At 41.4% G+C, this 10,796-nt stretch overlaps 1 protein-coding gene across 1 annotated transcript; it reads right to left on the reverse strand.

Moving 5' to 3' along the window:
* Positions 1-575: 575 nt before the first annotated feature.
* On the reverse strand, positions 576-6,113 carry LOC137723712 (uncharacterized). The gene is made up of 5 exons (XM_068462906.1): positions 5,562-6,113; positions 4,734-4,822; positions 2,352-4,325; positions 1,817-2,003; positions 576-1,347 (listed from the first exon to the last, which is right to left on the reverse strand). The coding sequence occupies exons 1-5, from the start codon at positions 5,659-5,661 to the stop codon at positions 743-745; spliced, it is 2,955 nt and encodes a 984-aa protein (XP_068319007.1). The 5' UTR covers positions 5,662-6,113; the 3' UTR covers positions 576-742.
* Positions 6,114-10,796: the final 4,683 nt, after the last annotated feature.

Genomic DNA, 10,796 nt, shown 5'->3' on the forward strand with positions numbered 1-10,796 from the left:
GAATTTCACCAACTATATACAACTTATGGAAGGATAGGAGGAAATGATACAACCAACTAGATTTTAATTTATTTGTACCAGATTCGACTCACTTGAATTTGCGGCGTATAAAAAATATTAAGACTAACCAACCTTTAGTTTATTGGTACACGTTTCAGCTCACTTGAATTACGGCGTATATGAGAAAATATTATAATGAATTGACCTTTAATTTTCCGCCAAATTCACATCATCAATCGACAACATCATAGCAAATGACAACATTAAATTATGGTGGCCAGCGGGAAATACAACACAGGGTTTTAGCTTTCGTTGGTATAGCTGCTCACATTAGTTTGTGTTGAGCGTTCACATGTCAAATGAGTTTCGAGTGAAAGTTACCACTCATGCAGTGGGAAGTAAGGACCTCCGCAAGTCTTCTGCTATAGGTAGTCTTATTTGATTGCAATAGGTATCAAATTCGACTCACATGAGTATACAGAAAATTCGATGTACAGTTATAATTGACCCCATTGTGATATGGAGAAAAAAATAAAAAGGTAATTATGTAGTCGATGAGCATTCTTTTCTACCCCTATAGTCATACCCACCAACAATTTTTTTCTCTAACAAAGACCATCCCATTTATTCATCTTCTCATGAAACTACAATTTCAAGTCTTCATTTACATATTCTATTTAAACTCGTCGACCAAAACAACGAACAGAAGAAAAACTTCAGTTGAAATTCTTGGCCTTCTACACTACATAACCACTACCTCTGCTACTAGCTCATCTATCAACTTCCTCTCTACTTCCCCACCTATTACGTCTATTTCATCTCCAAAATCCATCCACAGCGAGTCACGTTGCAGCTCTTTCTCCAGATTGTCCTCACTCGCATTCTCTTCTTGGCTTGCTAGAAACTTGTGAAGATCATCTTCAAGTGCACTTGTATTAATCCACTTGGGACCAATTCTTTTGTTTGCAGGCCTCGCCCATGGGTGTGGATCAGTGAATTGCTCAAACATCTCCAGGAGCCCTGAATTTACTCGGTCAAACAGTAACTTTCTCTCGGGCTTTGGCCAAGAAGTCTGACCGTAGTACTTCTTCTCCAGTTCTTCGAATAGTAAAGGACACATAGGAGATTCTGGAGTGTGACATATTGCCAAGAAGGTAGCCGGACCAGCGTTGCTTAAACCAGATTCAGTTAAAATATCGGCCAAGTATACAGATTCCCAGCTCTCTTCATCTTTGCAAAGCCCTCTTGCATCTGAACACGCTGTAGATCCATCACCGTCTTCATCACTCGAGACTTCCATGTGTGGTTCTGATTCCAACTTGAGTAGCTGAAGCTGCATCCGAAGCCCTAGAAACCAAACAAAAAGATGAAAACTAAAGCAAACAAAAGGAATAGGCCAATTAAATAAAGGAATGCACAACACAGTAGGAAGACAAGTAAATCATATTTGTAAGCAAACTCAACACGGATTCAGTTCAAACAAAAATTAACTCCCATCAATGACTAAAGCATATCCTTACCCAATACCTACACTTGAAAATTGCGTGCTTCCTTATGAGTATTTATTATAAAAAATAAAAATCAACTGACTTCTCGCATACGATATATTGATATAAACATAGAAATATTTTACTTGGCTAGCAAGTATCATCTTACTATCAAGGCTTCATCACAATAATCTACATACGAATTAGCACAACATATTCTATGGATACTGGAAGAAGGCAATAGCTTTTTGTAGTACCTACATATTCATAGGGAAACTGACACTAGAAACAAAAGAAATAATAATCAAAATAAATGGCCTTGCAATTACCTTGCAGGTCAGCACTGACACTCTCAAAGCATTCAGAACTAGATGACACATCATCAGTAAAAGGAACTTCCAGAACTGAAACCGGACTGGGCTGCTCAGCTTCCTTGGAGCTTCCAGGAGATTCGATTCCAGGCACGGAATGGTTAGAGGGGACTGCCTGTTCATCAGGGGGCCTGATTGATGGTTCCTGGAAATTTAATGGAATATTTGAGAGAAAATTTTTACTTTTTAATACAAAGCCCTGCTTTCAACCGAGCAGGGAAGGAATTTCAAACACAGAGATGCGACATACGTATAAAGTATGATGCATCCACTTGTTGGTATAAATGGTGATAAAATAGTGAACAGCCGACAATGAGTAATATGCAACATACACATGTTTTCAGGAGCATCAAAGATGAAATTATATAAGATTTTTTAAGAATCAGTTCCTGAAATATCTACAGAAATAGGCCCCCAATAATTCTATATCATTGCAGCACTGATAATATCATACTGCACAAGTAAAAGCCCAGCAGAAAAATTAAACACGCACCTGGGGAATTAGGTTATCTTGGTGACTACCAGAAGAATCACCTTCTGCTGACATATGAGATGATAATTCTGGAAGTAACACATCAGGAGTTTCACAAGGCATGGATGCATCCACATCCACCAAATTTGCAGAAACTGGACTTGTATCCAAAGCATTACGAGGTGGTGACTCAAAGACTGCAACAGTCTGCTGGGTTTGATTGTTCCCTTCAAAGTCAGTTCTATCTTTATTCTCAGTAGTATGAGTTTCAGGTGAAATGTCAATAGCTTCCCTACCTAAGGTGTGAGACAAATATGAAATTTTGTTGCCGGATCTAGACAGTTTATGGCCACCTTCTCTAAGATCAAGATGACCAGTTACTGTGCGGTGTCTTTCGTGCAGGACTGTCTCCTTTGGCATCAGATACTTGTCATCATGTACAGTTTCACACCACATACTTGTTTTAAAACTTGCAAACGCAGTAGATGAAGAAGGAAGAGATTTTGATCTTGATAAACTATTGATGCATCCATCCTTCCAACCATCCTTACTGCTGATACCCAGAGGTCCACCCCACCGTGCAGGTGCATCTTCAGTAGAAAACGTATCTCTGAATCCTGCCTCGCCAATCATGGCATTCAAATTAGCAGCTCGCGTTTCCTCGTCTGGGACAGCAAGCATTTCACCAAGTGTGCTGCCCCTGCTAACAGGTCCCACTTCTTGGGACTTGTGCGTCATTTTCCACCTCTCCGAGAGCCTCTTCTTGGCCTCTCTACTCACGGATGATTCAGTAGAGCATGATGATGAAGGCCTGGAGTGGTTACTTATGTGAAATGAATGCCTCGAAGACACCGACATCACCTCTGACTCGTTTGCAGATTCATTCTCAGACATGCTACAACAACTATCATCACCAGCATATCCTTTCAAACCAGAGGAAAGACGCACAGAATTACTGCAAAATTTATTCCTCATTTTCCTTGTGATTTCCTTGGCAACTTCTCTAGATTCTCTGGACTTGTGCCTCAGATGCCCATCATTATCTTGGACATTTTTCCTTCCCCGTGATTCTGCCTCCCTATCTCTAATGCTCGGAAATTCAGTGTGTTTGCTTCCATCTAACATAGAAGCATGAGGAGAACATGGTGATGTTTTGGTAGCATTCAGCACCTTCCCAAGGTTTGGTTTCAGAACAACTATCCTTGTAGGATGAATGGCAGATTCAATTTTCACTTCCGGTCGGCTTACAGATGATTTAGGAGGATTATGACCAGCATGTCTACTGTCAGAATGGCTAGGAAAAGAATCACAATGCTTCTGTGGAGATTCAGAGCAACGCTTCCGCTCTCTCGCTGATGTGAAACCAAGGTCAATGTTTTCATACTTCTGAGCCTCTGGTGACTTCATAGATGCTATGCGACCACAACGGGATTTAGGAACACCGTGCAGATCATGCAGATGTTTAGCAAACAATGAGTCTGGTTGCTGAAGGAATTTCAATAGAAGATCCTTGTTAGATTCCAGCACCTCAAGCACATCATGGAATTCCTTTGAATCCTGTAGCCTCTCATCAGTTGAAAGGCGTTTTGCATCCATGAACTTCTGTCGAACAAAAGCCATTTCAGCATCACTGAGCTTTGTGTTAGCAGTTCCTCGTGATGAGTAACCCTTTGAAGTTTCATAAACTTCAAACACATCCTTGAATTCTTGCTGCACCCTTGAGTTCTTCCTGGACAAGCGGCGTTCATAAGACATACTGTTTCTGTGCTCTTTCTCTTCCGATCTTGACTTCTGAAAATAATTCTCCGAAATGCCTTTTGGTTGTCTATGAGCAGGCTGCTGAGGTGGCAGCCCATCAAGACCCATCAATTTGGCAATTACGCTTGGTGATCTCCTCCTGGGTTCAATTTCTCTCACCATCTCCTCAGCTAATAACTTCTTTATTGGAGTTCCAACAGCTTGCTGTGAAGATCTCCAGCCCAATTCAAAGGGGAACTGCAACGACAAAATTGACACACTTCATCATGCATGTCACATTGTAATTATTTTCTGACATGTAATTATTTTCAATACCAATATATATCCAAAGGAGGGGAAAATCTAGAAAAATACAAAGAAAGCGGAATCTACTCTGTTCCAGATATAAAATGAACTGACAAAACAAACAACAAAATAAAATTAGAAAATTAGAAAAAGCACCCCGAGAACTCAAGTTTTATAGAAAAACACTTCACTAGCTCAATTGGAGAAAACAGAGGAAGCCCCCATCCAAATGAAATCTTTCCCCCATCATCAAGTCAATTGGGTTTATTTTTGTAAACTATTGGTTTCAAAGTGTTCTTTCTCTAAAGTGTAATGTTATGAAGGGCTTACACACAACTAGTGAGTAGAAAATGAGATTACCGAGTCGTCACCGGTAGAGCCACTACTGCAAGAACTCGAATCAGAGGCCAATTTCGGAATGTGTTTCTGTTTCTGAACCTGCCTGTTTCCTGAAAACAAAACCCCCAAACAACATCAGGATCAACATTTCAAAGCATGGACAAATTGAGAAGTAAACACTCCATAAAATTTTGCAAGTAATTAGAAATCACCAAATGAATTAGAATCCAACCCAGCAAAGTAGATGAAATTTCAACTGTACCCTTTCAATCAAAAGAAAGGGGAAACATGGCAATCAATGTCTGGAAAATAGCATGCAGAAAACAGAGGAAGCTTCAATTGTTCCCTTTGACTCATCAAAAAGAAGCAATTGAATTATGTCTCATCATTCCAGTGGAAACAAAGCAAATCATGGCAAAACCACTACAGAAAAAGTCACAAACTTTACCAAATTTACAGATACAACCCCAAAATTAACCTGCATTGCATAAGCATTAGAGTAAAATAAACAAAAACAAAAAAATTAATCAATTAAAATTAGAGTTGCCAATTGAAAATAAATTTTCATCTTTAGTGGATAATTTGATAGAAAAAACTTTGAGAACAATAAAAACCAGTTACTAAGTTCAGAATTTTGTAATTTTCTTCAAGTGAGCTGAATAATTTAGCTTAATCGTTCTGTTTTCGGAACACCGGAGAAAAATAACTACTTTCAGCCAAAATCTGAAATTTTCTCTTCCACTTTTCTTTCATTTTTCTCGGCAACCAAACAGGGTCAGAAATTCAGACAAACCACAAAACTAAAACCCCGAAAAATAAAAAAGTTCCGAAATTCAGAAAATACCAGACCTCTGTAAGCTCGCTCAGCGGAGGAGGCGAGTCGTCCTCCTTCGAAGCTCCTATAAGCAATGCTGGTCACCTTAGACCTCCGAGGCCGCAAGTTCTCCATTTTCACACATTAAAAACCCAAAAATTGAAAATTTAACAAAGCAAAAAAGGGAAGAAACGGAGATCGGAAACTCCGCAGCGACGCACGCGACGCGAATGTTCCGAGAAAATTACAGAGAGAAAAAAGGGAAAAAAAACCCCAAATTTCAGCTCCCCATTTTCTGAAGAGAGAATCAGAAAAGAAATAAAAAAGATCTTGAACCGAAAGAGAAAGTGAGAGAAAGCAGCAGAAAACGGAGAGAGAGAGAGAGAGTAATAAAGAGGGGTCCGTTACTGAGAACTGCTAGAGAGAGAGAGAGAGAGAGAGAGAGAGAGAGTGGGGTGACTGGGAGTGTGGTGGTGGGTGTGAAGAGAGAGAAAGTGAGGAGACAGAAAGAGAGGGGAGAGAGAGAGAGAGACAGAGACAGAGAGAGAGAGGCAGGGAGAGAGTTCGTTTTTGGGGTTTTGTTTTGTTTTGGGATTTTTGAACTTTCAAATAGCGATATACTGACAGGGGGGGCTGAGGGTCTGCGCGGGCAAGTTGAGTGTGTGTGACTGTGGATGGACTACAGTAAGGATGGTGTGAGGTGAAACAGACTATGACTCTGCCCATTTTCCAGGCGTCGTTCCTGGGATGTGGCCACGTCACCGTCCTGTTTGGTTCTAATTGCGGGACATGGATCCTCTCCGGATCCATTGGTCCTAATCCATCAAGTCCTATTATCTGGATCATTGAAATTTGATCAAACGGCTAAAGTTATTATAAATTTTAAAGTGGATCTCTGTTTGTAGTTGTTGGATCAAATTTCAATGGTCCGAATGATGAGACTTAATGGATTAGGATCAATGGATTTAGAGAGGATCCATGTGGGGCCTCTTGGCTTCACTCTTTGTTTGCTTGGGTTTTTTTCACAATTTCATGGTGCATCTTACCCTTGATTGAGAAAATTGGGTGTGGTTAGGGTTAAAGAGAGAGCATCTTTGGGTTGTTTGGATTTGCATATTTATAATTGGCTCAGGGTTATTAATGTAACCATTTGTATGAATCTGCAATATAGACGTTTGAGCTATTCGGATCATATTTGTCATTTGCATAACAACTTATTTATAAGTAGCTCTAAACTTGCTCAAATCTTGATTTGTCAGTGCCCGAAATAGCCAAAATTTGCTAAATTTCTGACATTGATCCGCCGTCCTCAGAAGTGGCCAAAATTGAGTCTACTCAACTAAGAGATCTATGTACTTACCTAAGTGACCAATTTGTCAACATCGCGACCAAAAATAATTTCCAACAACATCGCTTCTCTCAACTTGCCTAAATGATCAAACTGTTAGCATTGAAATTTACTAAAATTTGGTCTATTTTGCAACAACACATCTTTGTATTTGTCCAAATGATAAATTTGTCAACATCAAAAATGGCAACCACTTGATCTACTTCTCCAACAACAGCAAATCTCTCTACTTTCCTAAATGATCAATTTGTCGGATTCGAGGATGGCTAAAATTTGATTTACTTCTCTAAAAACAACGTATTATTGTACTTGCCTAAATGATACAATTTTGTCGGCGTCGAAAATGGAAAAAACCAAATCTACTTCTCTAACGACAATGTTTCTTGTAAACACGAAAAATTCCTGAAACAAGAAACAAGAATACGTGCACAAAATATATTTTGTGTTTAATGATTTTTTGGGGTTACAATCTCTTTGTAATTTGATCCTCTGATTCTATCTTCGTAGGGTGTAGGTTTGTGGATGAGCTGTTGATCCAAAGGGCCGTCGGGGCTTGATCTAGGGATGAACAATTGATGAACGGATCTTCGAGGGCTTTTGGGCTTGATCTTGAAGACTGGGTGTATGGATTTCTTCAAGGGGGCCGTCGGGGGCTTGATCTTGAGGGTTGATGGATGAGCGGGGTGCATGGATTTCTTCAAGGGGCCGTCGGGGCTTGATCTTGAGGGTTGATGGATGAGCGGATCTTCAAGGGCTTTTGGGCCTAATCTTGAAGACTGATTGGATGTGTGGATTTGTTGAGGTTGTTGATCCAAAGGGCCGTTGGGGCTTGATCTTAGGACGAAAGGATGATGAACGCTTTCTTCAAGGGGCCGTCGGGGCTTGATCTTGAGTCGGCGGAAGTTCTTCAAGGGCCGTTGGGGCTTGACCTTGAAGGAGGGTTTGACGAAGAACGAAGAGTGTTTTCTTGATCCTTCGGGATTTTGCTTGAGAGCTTTAGAGTTTCAAGGCTTCAAGGTTTTGGTGTGATGTAAATTCCCTTCTTTCTTTCTCTTCTTCCTTTCCTTCTTTTTCAAATGAATGCCTTGGCTTCCTATTTATAGAATTCCAAAACTTGATTTTTGGATTTAAATAATCAGATGAAATAAATCATTTCTGCCAGGTATTGACACGTGAGCGTTGAAATTTTAATTATTGGTTAACATTCATTTCACCAAAATTTCGATATCTACAAATGCCCCCACTTCAAGGCGCGTCGTTGACATGTGCTTGTCACGTGTAGAAGATGCGTTTTGAAGTCCCTTAATGTAGATGTCAACCCAAGGGCCGTCGAGGCTTGATCTTGAATTGAGCTGGAAATTTCTTCAAGGGCCATCGAGGCTTGATCTTGAGTTCGACTGGAAGATTTTCTGGTTTCCCCCAATCGTTGATTTTCCACAGGCTTAACCTTGAACTGGGCCGGAAGATTCTTTTGGTCTCCTCCGAAGGTCTGAACTTACTCCTTTTATCTGGAGTTGAATTTGATTCAAGGGTGGTGAACACTTGATTTTGAATCGGACTTGTGATTTCTTCAAGGGCCATCGAGGCTTGATCTTGAGTTCGGCTGGAAGATTTTCTGGTTTCCTCCAATCGTTGATTTTCCTTTGTGCTACTCTTGAACTGGGCAGCAGGATTCTTCAAGGGCCATCGAGGCTTGATCTTGAGTTCGACTGGAAGATTTTCTGGTTTCCTCCAATCGTTGATTTTCCTTTGTGCTACTCTTGAACTGGGCAGCAGATTTCTTCAAGGGCCATCGAGGCTTGATCTTGAGTTCGACTGGAAGATTTTCGGGTTTCCTCCAATCGTTGATTTTCCTTTGTGCTACTCTTGAACTGGGCAGCAGGATTCTTTTGGTCTCCCCCCGAAGGTCTACGAGCGGTTTCAGGATATGGCAGGCAAGTACGAGGTGGAGGTGCTGACCTGTTTCTTTGTTCAATCTTTCCAATTCGTATTGAATACGAATCGGAAAGATTGAAGTTTCCTTGTCCCTTATCTGGCAGTGTATCAACCGTTGAAGATGACTACTCGAGAGCAATACTATGTAAGCAATCAGGAATAGATTCTAGGTAGTCGGTTCCAGATCGGAAGACTGACTCCAAGTGCCGGCTGATTGCTTTTTTCACTTTGCCATGCGAGTAAGAACAAGGACAAAGGAAAAGACAGGGAAAAAGCATGATATGAGATACCTTTGCTTTCGAAGAAGCAGCGAATGAATCAACACATATATTTGTTGTGCTTGTCTCCACATGCTTCGATGTATCATTTTCACTTGCCTTACTTGCTTCCCTTTGCAGAAGTGGTATTTCCTTATGCAGGTTTAACATCTTCTCTTGTAGTATTTGTCCTCCGATGCAGGAATTGAATGCAACCTTTGCATTTAAATGGTGCTTCACTTCTTGGTGGCAACTGGTTTGAGTGGAGGTTTCGACATATTGCTTTCTCTGTCCTTGTCTTGGCAGGTGAGAACAAGGGCAAAGGAAAAGATAGGGAAAAAGCATGATATGAGATACATTTGCTTTCGCCCTTGATGATATGAGATACCTTTGCTTTTGAAGAAGCGGTGAATGAATCAGCACATGCTTCAATCTATCGTTTCCTCCTGGGTCATCTGTACTCCAGGCATCTGGTATCTTCAAAGGTTGAATAGGTTTTCTCAAAGGAAGAAGAAGAATTGTGTATTTCGAGAGGCTTTGCTGGGAGTGCGCCCTCAGAGGTGAGGAAGAGTTGGGCATTTTCTTCAGGTTTGCCTTGCCATAAGAGATGAATGTCGACGTATATAGGGATTTCTTAATAGCAAGTGGTGGTACTGTTCTTTTACCCTTGTCGACAAACGTCTCTTCGATATCTGAACGACGCCTCTTTGATTTCTGAACGACGCCTCTTCGATTTCTGAACGAGCGCCACTTTTGACAAAGTTGCACGCGTTTTCTGAAAAGCAGAGAAAGCGTCGCCGAACTTTGCGCTTGTCGGCTAAAGACGTGTGGTTGCGATGATGGCCTCCACGTGTTTTCGACTTTGTCAGATATCTTTTGACAAAATTGAACGCGTTTTCTGAAAAGCCGCGAACGCGTCGCCGAACTTCACGCAGGAAAATCCGGATTTTTTTGAATCGGTGGTCGTGTCGCTTGGCTTTTTACAGAGGTATCGATCACTCCAACATACACACTCTGAAAGTTGCCCATTCTTGAAAATCGTCTCCGGCCTTTTGAGAATTAGCTTCATCCACCCATTCTCTCTGAACACCTTTGAAAAATGACTAACTCATCGAACCTTTGCTTAGATTTGAGTCTCAGCAGCGATCCGGTTGCACCCGGTCAAGGTAATGTATGGCGCCCTTCTTTTTTATCTTCTAACGGTCCTCTTACAGGTGAAGACTTCGTGATGCAGGACGCCACAACAGCTACAATAGTAGCTAGGAACCTCCTCACTCCAAAAGATAGTAGGCTGCTGTCAGGACGGTCCGATGAGTTGGCCGTTCAAGAGTCCCTCGCTCTCAGCGTTCAGTGTGCAGGCTCTGTGTCCAACATGGGCCAACGCCTACTTGCTCGCTCCCGTCAGGTTGAATCGTTGATGGCAGAGGTGGAAAGTCTCAAGCAAGAGATCAAGCAGCTGAAGTATGAGAATAGAAGTTTGCACGTGCTTGCAAACAACTATTCGACGGGCATGAAGAGGAAGCTTGATGAGCTGCAAGAATCTGAAGGTCGGATTCAAAGTGATCGTCAAAGGTTTTCGTCTTTCCTCCAGAGGCACCTTTTTCCTGGGTCTTCCAGCGTTTGGCCAAGTATTGAGGCCTGGAATGCTCTAGCTTCAATGCCTCCCGCTCCGATGCCTTCTGCTCTGATGCCTTCCGCTTCTAGAGTTTTGCCAAGTAATGGGGCTTCAC

Source organism: Pyrus communis, chromosome 17 (assembly GCF_963583255.1).
Source record: "Pyrus communis chromosome 17, drPyrComm1.1, whole genome shotgun sequence".
In the NCBI taxonomy this organism is placed as follows: domain Eukaryota; kingdom Viridiplantae; phylum Streptophyta; class Magnoliopsida; order Rosales; family Rosaceae; genus Pyrus; species Pyrus communis.